The sequence below is a fragment of the Ostrea edulis genome, chromosome 2 (assembly GCF_947568905.1).
Source record: "Ostrea edulis chromosome 2, xbOstEdul1.1, whole genome shotgun sequence".
NCBI lineage: Eukaryota > Metazoa > Mollusca > Bivalvia > Ostreida > Ostreidae > Ostrea > Ostrea edulis.
The window spans coordinates 89,016,523-89,031,829 of record NC_079165.1 but is presented as its reverse complement, the minus strand read 5'-3'; the positions used below and the strand labels follow the sequence as shown (position 1 = coordinate 89,031,829).

At 35.5% G+C, this 15,307-nt stretch overlaps 1 protein-coding gene across 1 annotated transcript; it reads right to left on the bottom strand.

Annotated features, from left to right (window-relative positions):
- Nucleotides 1-2,422: 2,422 nt before the first annotated feature.
- LOC125679137 (large neutral amino acids transporter small subunit 1-like) lies at nt 2,423-12,571 on the bottom strand. Its single transcript, XM_048918108.2, has 10 exons — nt 11,830-12,571; nt 11,512-11,637; nt 7,548-7,647; nt 7,342-7,386; nt 7,069-7,192; nt 6,872-6,975; nt 6,567-6,663; nt 6,328-6,477; nt 4,343-4,520; nt 2,423-4,220 (listed from the first exon to the last, which is right to left on the bottom strand). Exons 1-10 carry the CDS (start codon nt 12,329-12,331, stop codon nt 4,150-4,152), a joined length of 1,497 nt encoding a protein of 498 aa, XP_048774065.1. The 5' UTR covers nt 12,332-12,571; the 3' UTR covers nt 2,423-4,149.
- Nucleotides 12,572-15,307: the final 2,736 nt, after the last annotated feature.

Here is a 15,307-nt window from a genome sequence, read left to right as displayed (position 1 = left end):
AAGATTAAGTCGATTTTTTCCTCAATAGAATCAATGTTAGACTATAAAGTTCTGCATTTGCCAAGAGCTTTTCGATCTGTACAGAGGGTGCTTCTCGAAGAAGTCAGTCGCATCTTTAGATTGGGAGACAATGTCTTCTTGGAGTGTTCCTAAGCCGCAATCGGCAGGAAAATGCATATCATCCACTCTTATTTGTTGATGATTGACTTCACGTTAAGTAGGACAGAAATTCGGGAAAATCCAAGAGAGTGACACTAGAAACATTAACATCCGGGCATGTGTTATTTCAGTCGTTCGCTTTGACGATTTTCTTGCGTTTTGAAGCGTCTAGCTTGAGTCTTTTTGGATTGCTCACTATAGGCTTTTTTTGGGCTTCAGTACCTCTGTCGTTAAAACCTTTCTTATTTTGGACCTTTTTTTTTAAAAGATTGGTACTTAGAGCTGTGTGCTATGTTGTGTTAACCCGTGATATATCATTAGTTATATGGATACTTGGCAGGGCTCATATTTCCTGTCAAAGTTTATATTCTGCTCGGGAGAATATATACTTTGACAGAGAATGCGAGTCCAACGAATATGCCCCACTGCAGAGTGACCAATGCCTCACGTTTTTTGTTTGTTAGAAACACACAGACAACACACATCGTTATTACGTTACGAGCGGAGCTATTTTTATTATTTAAAGAGGTTCGCACCTGAGATTTGGAGTAATGTCAATTTTCGAGGAAGTGAGAATTAGGAAATTAGAAAGAAAAACTAGGATCGCAATACTTGTTATTGAGCTAAGGTATTCTAAACATGACATTTTTGCACTTAAAATTTACTCAAGATTTATTCAATTAAACTTGATTTGCCTGTTGGTGTCAACACAACATAAGCAACACAAATCAATCATTACATAAAATAGATACATAATCATGTCTTCTAACAATACAGTTTTAAAAAAAAAAGTTCAATACAAGTAATGGAAATAAATAATGACCTTTTTGCACTTAGTATACGAAAAAAAATCATGATATCAAATTCAAGAGTTTAAAAGGATATATTAGGAGTAATGTTAATTTCTAAAACTTTACATAAATTTCAAGGTTTTGTTTCTATCTATAATTTGAACTAAAAAAAAAAAAGTGGGAGTTTGAGATAAAAAAAAAAAAATTCTAATTATTGGCGAAAATACTGAATTTTCATGCAAAATTTCGAGTAAATCAATTTAAAACTATTTAAGAATCGGTGTTCTGTTTGGAAAAAAATATCAACCACATTAATAGATTATAACATTTTAACTAGTTCCAAGTCTGAACTACTTGTATCATAAATTATACAACTGAAATACACTTGTAGGAGTATAAAAATAGAAGATACATTGATTGAAATCGAAGCTGTAATATCATGCAGATTTAGAACTTTATTTCCGTCACAAAGTATAGTCCCTGCCAAACCCTTTCAAAATTTTAATTGACACAAATAGTTTTAATTAGATTGAGTTCAGTAATAGATTTGTAATGTTTCCACCAATGGGATCAGTATTGAACCTGTAAACACTTAGTTGTAGCCTCCTGCTTAGTTGTGCTCAAAAGCTCAGGAGCTAACGTCCTTAAAGTTTAAAAATGTAATTTTACAAGTAATTTCTGAAAATGCTAAAGCTAAATGGATTTAAAAAAAATAATAATGTTTATTTAACGAAGCGGTTGGGTATTTAGATCTATCGAAGCCAATCTACATGTAATATTTAGAGTATCCTTGAACGAGTGTATCTTCCGATACCAGTCGAGGGGGCGGAGCCCCCGAGACTGGTATCGGAAGATGCACGAGTTCAAGGTTACTCTAAATGTTTTGTATCATTGCGCTCAGAAATTATTTCATCATCTTTAATTATATAACTGTACTCTAACAAGGAACTGCGTGACCAAAATTTAGACCAATCAAAACTCATTATCGAAATAGCATGTTTATCCGATACGGTCGAATACAACGCTTGTCACTTTTTAAGCAATAACCACCATGCATGGACGATGGCTGGGAATTTTTGCTCTCACAGTTTGCAGAATCCGTATATAGCAAATCAGATACATGTTGAAGATTCGTTGCAAAGTATGACGCTCGATCTACCGGGACTAAAAAATGAACCTCATGGATTTCGATATAGGAGATATTTTGGACATGATGGAAACTGATTTGAGTGCGCCAAATTTCTCCAGTCCTGAGGTCGAGATGAAAAATGAACGATTTGAACCGGTGTCTGATGATGAAATTCAGCGTTTGATAGACTCACAAAAAATCTTAACACTCGTAAAAATACTAAATGGGCAATTGAAACGTTCAACAAGTGGCGTGCCGCACGGGACAATGTCCCATGTTTGACCGAGATGAATTACTGGATGCAACGATTTGTGTTGAAGTAAGAAAACAAGAAGACAGCTCGGAATATCCAATACGTTTATTTGAGTTTGTTTTATTGATAATTAAAGGTCAAATGTCATTGAGATTGTCGATTCACCCTGACATGCTCTATCTTGATAGAGTATGGTTGTTAGAGCAGAACAAGTCATGGTGTATCAAAAATAAAAACACAGTGATCATCAAAGGAAAAACACCACAGCAATGATACAAGGCCTCATATTTCCGGCTTGTCGTCCATTCAAATGCCTAGATTTTTCTCTGCAGTAGGATTGATTGATTGTTTTTTATGCCCTGTCGAGAATTTTTCACTCATATTGAGACGTCACCAGCTGTAGGTGAAGTAGCACAAATTTAGATCTATGCTTAGCGCTCAAGGCCGTAGCAGTGAGGCCGGGTTCTTTATCGTGCCAATGCCTGCCGTGACAAGGGATCCCCGTTTTCAAGGTCATATCCGAAATACTCTTCATTGTCACTTTTAAATACTGAGCATTTAACGAAGGAGCAATCACTACCTATTTTAACGTCATGGCCGCCATGTCACGAGCAGGCCTGCCTTGAAGGACTTCAATGCCAAAATTCAATGCTGTTTAGGCCAATTTTGAATGACAGATAAGAGTTACAAGCCTCTACGTTCGGAGGTCCTAGGAGGTTTTTCCGGGTGTGATGAGATGTAAGCAAGATGAAATGTAGGTCATGACTGTATATGAAGTTCAAACAAATAATCGCATGTACAAGTTTGTTGTGTTATGACCCATTCGAGAAATGTTCACTCATGTAGAGACGTCATCAGTGTTTGGTGAAGTGCCACAAACTATGAACCATGCACGGCGCTTACAGCCGTAGCGGTAAGGGTTCTTTATCATGCCAGTGTTTACTGCAATACAGACCAAAACACATTTTTTAAGAAGTCCTACTATCATTCCAACAACAGCTTGTCATTTCGCTTGATCGAGCATGCAAATTTCACTCACTGGTTTGAATAATAGTGTGTTTGGATGACCACATTATGCTACTCTGTCAGTGTAACTGGTCACTGAGAACAAAAGTAAGGCCTGTTTCATAGAAACCTCCGTTAGTGAACGCCCTAACCACTAGGCAACCGCGACCAATATACTATAGTACGTCATCTAGATCCCATGAACAACTAGTTCAAAAGAATGCGTTACGTTGGTATCATGCATGGGTGAACAAGATACATGAATGGCTTTTATATGCTTCCGTCTACATTAAAAACCCATGCATTATGTCAAACTGCATGGTGTGCAATAAGAAAAGTCTCCAGAACGGCATTTTGATTTACCAATAAATGGTTTGTACTTAAATGTACAGTGGTTTTACCCACCTACTACCACGCTGGTAGGTCTAAAACCATATCCTAACTGTTGGTGTCATGGTCACAACATTTAAGCCTATCAGTATGAGTATCCACAGTACAGCCCTACAGTAAGACTCTCACAGGTCAAAACATTTCGTTCCAAGGTCTCATCAGAACCCCAAGGCCAGACCTCGCCGGCCTTCTTTCATCAAAAACAAAAGCATTGAAGTGTATAATGGAGACCAGGTCTCTCCTCCAATGAGACACTGTTTTACAACAAACCACGGTGAAAAGACGAAACAATACAATTTCCTAATATACTAAATGAACACATCTGTAACATATATAAATATATAGAGATTGATAATGCAATTATACGCATTGCACATCAGTATTGAAGTCTGCTCCATTTAGACCATGTGTATATCTTTCTGTCATTTCCAGTCTGTAGTCTTGTCCTGGGGAACAACTAAAAGGATCTTCTGGATGAAACATGTTGTTCGGTCTGAAAACATAATACATATAAGCTACACAAATAATCCTTAAAATATTCTCCTACACACGTTTATCTTATAAAGTACCCAAATTGGATTCATTTCCTCTGGAGTAAAAGTTTGCTTTACTCACGTATTGCTTTCGAAATTCCCTGAGGTTTTGACCTCCAAATGACACCTATAACATAGAGAGGGATTCCCGCCAAGATGAGAATGACGGCAAGCATGCTTTCGGCGGGCTTCTGGAGACACGTGAGTACCAATATCAGTAGGCTGACGGCAAGCAGGAAAATAGGCAGAATGAGGGGAAGCTAGAATAGAACAATTCAGTGAATCTAAGGCCCCTGCTTAAAGTTATGTTCATTATATTTGTGGGGTTTTTTTAAATTTGAAAACTTTTCTGAACACTTTTCTTGCAAGTTGTCAGTGCTAAATCACAATACACATTATGTAAAATTTTATTGCTAAAAGTCAAGCAATGCTTTGTGTGACTGGAGACCTTGATATCAACAATAAAAGATTAAAGCCATGCTTTTGACATAAAGATCCTTCACGAAAAGGGTTGACGATAATAAACAATTATTAATCTCATAAATCCCCAAAAGAATACAAAATTGAGAGTAGGGTAAACACGGACCCCTGGAAGCACCAAAGGTGGGATCAGATGTCTATGAGGATCGGTAATACCCGCTGTGAGACCTGTATCAAGAAAACGGAGTAATCCGTAGTCAAAATCAGTTGGTAAAATACGGCCTAACAATGGTTATGAAACATGTCCAACTGCATTCGACCTAATGACAGGTTGTATTTGCAACTAAGATTACTACAACGACATTAAGAATTTGCGAAATGCTGATTTCGAATGAGACTGTTAAAACCCATGTGACATCCACTTATTTGTCAGTAGCTTATATCGATTTAAAAATTGATCATAAGCAAAACATGCTCTCGCGTATCAAAACAGTTGAGAGACATAAACATCATATGCAGATAATAATGTAATACTGCTATATAACTATGAAAAGTTGACAATGGAGAAACATATTATAACAAGAATCCCGTGACTCGTGATGCTCACATGAGTCACCTAAATCTTACAGAAATATGAATCTCATGGTTGTGGAATCACATAATTGAACAGACTTGATTCCACAGTAACTTAAGAAATTAGTGTTTGCTACTGAAAGATCTTTTATATGATGATAAGATCATGCTAAACCTGTTCACACAAAATTTTGGATCCCAATGATGGGCAGTCATACCTTAATTTATAGCATATAATGAAGTTTTCGTATTTATAAATGTTTGATAACAATAGTTTAATTTCGGCTATAAAACGCAATTTCATTGGTCCATTTGGCCCTATCAACATTCTCTATATTGTATAAACGAAGTTGCCGTTGTAGATGGATTATTTATTGGACGCACTGAAATATGATATTTTGAATACAACTATTATAAAATATAAAATATAAACATTCTTTTGACTCAAAGGAAACACACAGTTCTTGCTTTTGTGCAAAGGTTTATTCAAGGTCACAATTCTTTCATACCAATGACCTTGAAATTCCTTTAGAACAGATATAAATTGAATTTAGTGATATATTTTCAATTTGTCTAAATCTGCAGCATAAACACATTGTACGAACATAATTGTACGGGCATAAATAATAAACACCGACAATTTCAGTAGATGTACGGTAGATTAGATTTTCGCACATTTACCACTATTTCTGTCATTCCTCTACTGCTTAGGATTGTTCAACTTCTTCGTGTAATAAAACTGATGTAATACGGTACATCATGATATACGATAAAGCAGGAATATCGGATCATATAAGAAAAATAAAATGATTCTTTTATTTTAAGAAATATTAAAGGGTAGGGCATCTAACATGGCCTCAAGAGGTGTAACAAGGTAAAAATATCATGCAAATTTACTCTATTCTATTAGTTTTGTTGGTTACGATTTATTCCCATAAAAAATGCGTTCTGTGATTTTGTTTTGTTTAAGACAAAAACGTTGAATTTGTCGAGTTCCCTTTGGTTTTGTGAATAAGGCAATTGATTTTATCCTTAAAAATAGACAGAAAGCATTTATTTAATTTACGTTCTTACCTTAATAGGTCTGGGAATTTCTGGTTCTCTAATTCTCAGGTAAATCTGACCAGCAAACACACAGGAAAGAACAATTGCAAAACCAAATCCCATCATCTCAATCAAAAAGAATATCTCTTCAAAACTCTGCATAACCAACGTCAGAATCAGCTGAAAACATCAACAAAATGAAAAGAGAGAAGGTGCAGTGTGCTCTACAACAGCCGGTATTCAACTCTAACGTCCACTCGTATACGTACAATAGTCAAGAGAGATGGCGCTGGGGTCAGATATTTGAAATTTATCATGGAGATGATATTTGGAAGATGATTGTTTTTGGCTCCAACGAAAAACAATCTGTCAAAAAGAATGATTAGAGTTACGTTAACCACTCAGCATTTCACTCACATAAAATTAAATTCTAGGCTTGGAAAATGTTTGCTAATTCGCTAAGAATTGCTATGAAAATCAACAAACCAATAGACAAAAAGGATTTTTGAAACTACATTGATATTAGTGAACGTAATTTACAGTTAATTCTTAGGAATACACATATTATACCTACCTTGACATAGATAGGCAAGTTCCATTCATGGATCCCATGACTGAAATCGCAATAAGGACTGGCATAATCCAAGCAATTACCCCCACTGTCTGCTCCGCGAACGTCTGGTAAAAATATACCAAGTCATTCACGACCAAAATATAAAGAAATAATAATTTTCAATATAGAAACAAGAACATTCATTATAATTAACTTACAACGGCGACAGCAGACGATCTCAGCATTTCCGTTGGTGTCAGGACTGAAAAATAGGCTATGTTTGCCACGAGGTAGGTTAGAGTAACGATGGTCATCGAAATTATGATGGCTAGTGGTAAATTCCTACAGATGTGAAATACAACGGCAGATTAAAAATAATTCTACTGTGTAAAACATTGTTAAATTCTTTATATTGTTTTGTTGGTGTACGTTAGGGTTTCCCCCTTAGACGATGATTATTCTAAAAGATGCTTTTGTTTGTGCTTATTTACCTGTGTGGATCAATCAGTTCATCTGTTAAAAAGTTCAGATAGCTCCTGCAATGCAGATTTGTTTACTTGTATGTATTTTCTCAATACCAATTTGTACTATTGGTAAGGAGAATAAAGAATTGATTGATTGTTAACTGTTACGTAAACTTCTTGAAATAAGAATGAAAAAGTTCACTCGAAAAAGATTTGCTCCTCAAGACTCTTACCATCCTCCAAAAGCCCAAAACCCCGAGTAAAATGAAATGGCGATTGCACCGGCACTAAAATCACTCCCGTCAAAAGAATTGTAGAAATTCTGAACATGACCTACGGAAAGAAAAACACAACTGCAAGATTTCGTTACTCGTGTTACTAATATTTGGAGGTTATAAATATCAAAATGGTGCTATTGGAATTATATCGTTCGTTGTTTTGTATAGATACAAGAGAAAGGTTATAGTAACTAGAATCAAATTATCACTTTTATATTTTATAAGTATAAATTTAAAATGCACAACTCCCATGATGACACACAGTTGAGTTCTGTATGAATATATAGGACATCGAATCTAATGAGTTTCCGTTCGAGTCTATTGTCTACGACTATGTCGAGTACGATGTAGTATTTATAAGGGTTACAATTATTTTGCACTTAAGTAAGATAAAACCAACAATTGTAAACCCTTAAAAATAACTTTTAGACAATTTCCTGTTGGAATTCTACTCCGATGAAATCTCTTCAACGCGGAACTGTAGCTGCCCATTAATGTCAAGTACAGTGAAAGAGGAACAAAACAGCTGATAGAGATGTCAGTTCGATAGCTCGTGATTTACAACTGTGAGAGAATCGTCTACAAAAGTTAAAGTGAGGGGAAAGTGTCATTTTATGACCGTCGTTGGGACAAGGCATACATGTACTAGTAATCGATGTGGACAAATACTTTTTAAATTTGATAAATAATTTCCTCTGAGTAATATTGACGTGCAGCATGAATATATCCTACAACAAGTAATTTATGCAGGTTAGATATTCGATTAATTTATACTGTGAATTGAAAAATTAATTTGTATTGACATTCAACATATTTATGTCAATATTCAAGGTAAATATGTCAACAAACAAGGTATCAATGTCGACTATGTGTGCGACTTTCGTAAGCTTATGGTAGAAAACATGTCGCTAACTTGATTGTAAACATTTTCATAACACATAGTTAAGGCTAAACTTCCAAATTTTGATTGTCAACTTTAAATGAGTGATATTTTAATGTTTAAAACATCAACAACAAAAAATATATGAATAAAAAAAAACGTGGCTTAGTCCCTTTAAAAAGATAGTACATGTATTTCCCAATTTATGTACATGTACATTGTGCATGCATATCTTTTTCGAGGTCAGTAAGTCTCCTTTGGAAGATTCCCAAGCATGAGATGAAAAATGGAGATGAAAACGCCATTCTCTGAATGCATAATTATACCTAACGACAGCATTTTGTGAGCACTTGTTTTGTTTAATATACAGTTGTAGAGGGGTGCAAAATATCGTTATGCATTTCGCAAATAAAACGGAATTCGCAATTACACATTTAAATTATATCATCGACAATCAAAAAGGTACACCGAGAAAAAAATTGTACTTTCTTTTCCTCATTTACGCGTTTGGCCATGCAAGTGTACAACCTAACGGAACTGTTTTCGATGGTACGCATTTTATTCAGTGTAAAAGTAGGGAAATGAATGAGAGGAACAATCTAGGTCCAGTGGTGAAACCGACACGGATCATATATAAATAGATAGATAGACAGAACTGTCAAACAAATGGTTCAAATGTGTTGGTTTCATCAGAGACATTTATGAAAATTATGTATGTGTCTGGTTTCATTTTTCATGAAAAGTCATTATGATTTTAACAACATTTATTCAGGTATATAGTCAGGCTTTTACAAAACCCTTACAACCCAACCTGACCAGGGGGTACAGGGTTTTAAGAATTTTAACTCTTTCGCTCACACATTCACACGGACAGACATTCATACTAAACGAAGGCTAGAAGTAAAGAAAGTAGAACACATTGACAATGTACTCTGGCTGAGTTCATAAATATCATACTATAATAATTAACAATCAGATATATGATGTAATACCAAAGTTGTATATTTAAAAAATACTACTTTAAACACACTTATTGATTGAATATACATTTACTTCACCTCGTACATGTACGAAGAAAAAGAAAAATTATAACAAATGTATATAATATTAAAAAGGAAGCATTTTAGGATATTTTTGTTTTAACATAGTTTCCGTTAACTTGAGCTAATGTTTCAAATAATTTCCATTTCTTTTCAAACTGATCTGTACAATTATATTTACTTGCAATTTGTTTTTCCACTCTGTATACATTAGCCCAAGTGGCTTTAAATTTACTCAATGACAAATAATCTCCTGTACATTTGGAACAGTATATATAATGTTTCAAATGGTAATTTACAAAGTTTACCATTTTAATTTTCGAACATCCAAGGATAAAAGTCTTCTTATCAGTTATAATATTGAATGAAAAGGTTTCAGTAAACCAACATTGCACATTTCTTTAAAAAAAATTTCACAATCATACATAATGTGTTCCAATGATTCTCTCTCCTCTAAACAAAAAGTACATGAATCGCTGTCTGATTTCCCAATCATTTTCAAAAAAGTGTTTGTAGTTAAAATTCTATGATTTACTTGATATTGTAGCCATTGTAATTTACTATCTTTTGTGTTCATAAAAACATCCTTATGAATTCCTCTCCATTCTTCACTAGATATTTCAAATTGTTTATCCCATTTTTTTTGTCCAGTTGGTTTTTCTTTGCTAGAATTCAATATTTTGTAAATTTTTCTATTGTTGGTTTTATTATCTAGTAAAGGTAACATGTGTAAAGGAATAGTTGGTTCTTGTTCTTTAATCAGATGATCAATATTAAAATCTTTCATCATTTTCTTTACTGCTTGTGTTACTCAAAAAAATTCCAAAAATTAGTTTTAATATCAAATATTGTTTTGAATTGAGCATAAGTCATTATATTCCCCTCCTCATCCAGCAACGAATTTATTAGGGAAATAAAATTTTTACTCCATTCCTTCAAAGACATTAATTTTTTATCTACCTTAAGTTTTTCATTGTACCAGAGAACAGTTTTACCCATTTTTTCTGGTGTCAATTCATTTTCAAAACAATTCTCCAGTTTTTTCCAAGAATTAAAAACATCTTGCCAAAATTTGTTTTTTGATTTTTCAATATTCTTTAATGCATATGTTGGGCCATATCTAATGACCTGACTAATATTAAATTAAACATACAATCTAAATTAATTACTAGACTATTGTTTATTGGTTATGAAAAGGCAGATATCTTCAAAATATTGACGTACTGCAAAAGGTTAGAAACTGGACTAGAATAAATCAACATAGTTTAGGTCAGATGGACCTCAATTTGAAGCCATGAGCAAAACACTCCCATCGATGTTAACACGGTCGTAAAGACGAGTATGCGTGATTCAACACTGCAGGTTTGCTCGTGATCAACACAAGTCTATAATCGCTTTTCACATGAATTAATCTGTTGATATTTAGAGAGATGAGAAGAATGTCCTTAAATATTTATGACAAGTGTCATTCAAAGAAGATGACACGTCGGATGGCTGCACCAGCGGAGGTGGTACCAAGACAAACAGTCTCCACATGAAATGGGTCAATTAACCTTTATGCAAGTTTGCTCGGGGCCAATGCTTACGAGTACGCCTGGAACACGAGCACTTAGTATATACTGACCGCACTCACGTGCTCTTGGTGCATGTGTTCGAAAAGTGCTTTTTCTTCAACTATGGACCATACGTTTTACCCAGTATCACGCAAGAAAAACGTTGCATAGACGTGGGTTTGTCCTTTCAAGGTGAAGAGGGGGTCATCAATGAGATTAATGTGTTGATATTGATGACTTATCAGTACTCCAAACATTGCACGGCGAGTGTCTCTCAAACAATACTCTTAGTGTCAAGAAGACCCTCTAACTTAGGAAATTTAGGCACAGACAATAAACCTTTATCACATTGTTTGGGTTGCAAGTCCTGTTGGTTATGAAATTACGTATACTGCAGCAATGTATGCATGCATGTATTTATGTGCAAGATTAAATTATGCACTCACCTTGACCCATGGAGACGAAGCCGATAATAATGATGAGGAAAAGAGCTAGAAGTTTGCTGGCCGTGATAACCACCTGAATCTTCGTGGCCCATTTTACATTGACACAATTTATTAGAATCAGAAATACTGGAAAAAAAAACATCGTCATCATCGATAAATAGAAATCGAATAAGGAAGAATGAAATTTCAGTTTCGCTGGTAAAATTATCAACTAGTCAGTCTGCTTTACAACAAAGACACATCAACCGATACCACTAGCATAAAACACTATATATATAGGGTTCAAAATTATGGCCTTTATAGTGTGTGTGTTCTTACCGATTACTAAAGCTGCAATCAATCTGATACTTGTGATCGGAGGGTCGCAGTCCAGAAAAAACGGACGAAGAATGTACGTCGCGAAAATAAGACAGGACGCCGCAACACACACAGGACATATGATGATAAAGTTTATCCACATGGCCAAAAAGGCGGGAAAGTCGCCGAAGGCTCGCTTGATGTAAGTGTACTCTCCTCCGGATTCTGGGATGGTGACTCCCAACTCAGCATAGCAGAGCGCACACAACGCCGAGAAAACTCCGGAAACGCTCCACATGATGCAAGACATCCCTACGGATTTAACATTTTGTAGAATCCCGACGGGAGACACAAAAATACCAGATCCAATTATAATGCCCACGATTATACAAACTGCATGAAACAAATTAATTTGTTTCTTTAATTGAACTACTGTCACACGATTTGATGACGCTGTTGTTAACGACGTTGATGACGTATTCACAAATCGATTCTTTATAACGTCGCCATTTTGGGACACCATGATTAGTTTTGCGTCCGCGTCCTTCAGCGATGTGTCGCACAAGTAATTGTAATTTCTTGATTCAACAGCTACCTATTCCTTCATTTTCTCGGCCGGTATCGATTTACAGTCTTGGTATTGCACGTCGGCCGGAAAACACAATGAGATTGATATGGGTCAAACGAGATAAAAGGACATCATATACGAGAGCTTTGTACACGTTATATACCAACCGTTCGGAAATTTTAAATGAGATGGAATGGAAATTCGGTGACTTTATTACGGAAGCCGGTTAGTGTCAGGGTATATAGAATTAATATCCATTTAACTGGCTTCCGCCACTTACTTAATTGATCTGGTGGCCGCCACTTAATCTAACTGGCGACTGCTACTTATTTTTGGCAGTCTCCACTAATTATCTGGTGGCCGCCATATAAATTGACTGGCGGTCACCACTTAATTTGTATGGCGGCTGTTACCTAGATTATCTTTTTCTCTCTTCCAAAATGAAATGGGCAGAGCTCATGTAACCCCCTCTCCAACAATAAGTAATATGTATGTGTTGTACAATTAAGATCATTGTCGTTTGTCGATCGTGCCGTTAATTTACAGAGTTTTATGAATGTTTATGATATCAAATGTCGACAAATAGATTCGCGCATATTTGATGAAAGGCGAAGATTTAACGAACAGAGATCAATCACATAAATCCCACAACAAATGCAAAATAAAGGGTTGGGCAAACACTGACCCCCGGACTTACCAGAGGTGGGATCAGACAAACACTGACCCCCGGACTTACCAGAGGTGGGATCAGACAAACACTGACCCTAGACATACTAGAGATGGGATCAGACAAACACTGACCCCCGGACACACCAGAGGTGGGATCAGACAAACACTGACCCCGGACACACCAGAGGTGGAATTAGGTGTCTAGGAAGAGTAAGCACCCCCTGTCGACCGGTCACAGCCACCGTGAGCCCTATGTATTGATCTGGTGAATGGAGTATTCCGTAGACGAAATAAGTGTGCCAAGAAGCCTAGCAATCGGTATGAAATACGTCAGACAGCATTTGACCCATTGATAGGTTATATGGCAAAACTAAATCATTAAAACGACCATATAATTTGCGAAATGCTGACTTTAAATGAGACTGTTGAAACCCCCGTAACATCAACTTGTTTGTCAGTAACCTGCAGCGATTCAAAAACTGATCATACGCAGAACAAGCTCTTGCGTATCGAATCAATTGAGAGATATAAAAACCATATGCAGGTGATAATGGAATATTGCTACATAAATACGGGAAATCGACGACGGGGAAGTTGAAATATAGCAACGTACCAGGTACGTAGAATCAGGGGCTACCCCTTCACTTTTTTGACAACAGATATGTTGGCCCCAACCCCACTCTTTTGGTGGCAGTAAGGAGTAAGAATGTAACCTTGAATGAACTGATGAATCGAAGGACGAACGGACTTCCTCGATCCTCCAATTTAGGAATATGAAGTTTGGGCAAATACTCAGAAGTACGAAGTATTTTTTTTTAATTAATAGCCACCATGTATAGATTAAAAGGCGGCCGCCTTATTAATTAATTAAGTGGTGGCCGCCAGATAATAAGTAGTGTTCACCAGTTGAATTGATATTGATTCTAAACCTTGGCATCTACCGGCTTCCGTACTTCATAGTTACATCATCCAAAGACAGACACGCGGAATCATTCCAGGATTGCATCATCAAAACACGAATCACCTCGCGAGATCACGCACGGCGTACCTGACAAGATTACCTGTCTATCTGTAGTCTAAAGCATTCAATGCATAACGAAAGGAGATCGAACAATTTTGAACGATTTACTATAGTAAATCAAGATAAATTGTTAAATAATAATTATAAAAACATTTACAGATTGCCTCATGCAATGAAAATTACCCTAAGGCTCTTAACATTGGGGTATGATACGAATGTACACTACAAAATAGAAAATTAAAATGCGCATATTAATAGATTAATAGATTCATGAAAATCAATGGGAAACAAAGATAAATTTTTTTTAAAGAAGTCACAGAGCACAATATAGCGTATCAGACATCAACGAAATAAAGCATTAAGATGATTTAGAGTTAGTGTGCATTTATAATGGTCATTGAGAAAAACTTGTACTGTCAAAAAAGCTTAAAAGTCACGGAAAGCTATGTTTTTAAAAGTGTGTTTTTAACCGTTTATGTTCCGGGCAGCTTTGACATGTTTCGGAAAGTCATTCCACAAGTTTGCTGCAGCCCAACTGAAGTTGTGGCAGAATGTCTCAGACCTTGGTGGTCAGGCTGGAATATACATGTCAATGGGTTCTTGTAGAGCATCAATATTTTGTATAACAATTCCATCCAATGAAACTTTGTCTAAGGTACACCATTCACACTCACTAAAGGAAAACTTAACATTGCATATAAAGTAGGGGTAATTTTTCTATTTTCATATTTTTTACCTTTTAGTCTATAAAACTCATGTGATAGATTTTCATCCAATTTTTATTGTAACACTCTTCTTTATCGTGACCAATATAAACTCCCAAACCTCTGACTGCTTTATCTTAATACCATATAAGTCATTATACAAATATTTTAGATTGCATGATAGGATACATTCTGTCTAGCTTATGTTTGTTTTAGATCCTGCATGTTAGCAAATTCATTTAGTTCATCTAAAGTTTTCAACATTTCATCTTTCAAATCATCCACGTATTATACATTCTTTTTATGTCCTAGCTGTTTATTGTAACGCCTTTGATGTATTACTTATATTTTATTTTCGTAGCTGTTTATTGTAACGCCTTTGATGTATTACTTATATTTTATTTTCGTAGCTGTTTATTGTAACGCCTTTGATATATTACTTATATTTTATTTTCGTAGCTGTTTATTGTAACGCCTTTGATGTATTACTTATATTTTATCTTCGTAGCTAGAATAGTCATGGTTGCAAACATTTTA

Bases quoted from the DNA above. Each gene is read 5' to 3' on its own strand.
- LOC125679137 (XM_048918108.2), bottom strand. From the start codon at position 12,331: ATGGTGTCCCAAAATGGCGACGTTATAAAGAATCGATTTGTGAATACG. The intron at 7,193-7,341 runs GTAAATAAGCAC...TCACATCTGTAG, and splicing joins GAACTGATTGATCCACACAG to GAATTTACCACTAGCCATCA. The intron at 6,664-6,871 runs GTAGGTATAATA...TCTTTTTGACAG, and splicing joins ACTTGCCTATCTATGTCAAG to ATTGTTTTTCGTTGGAGCCA.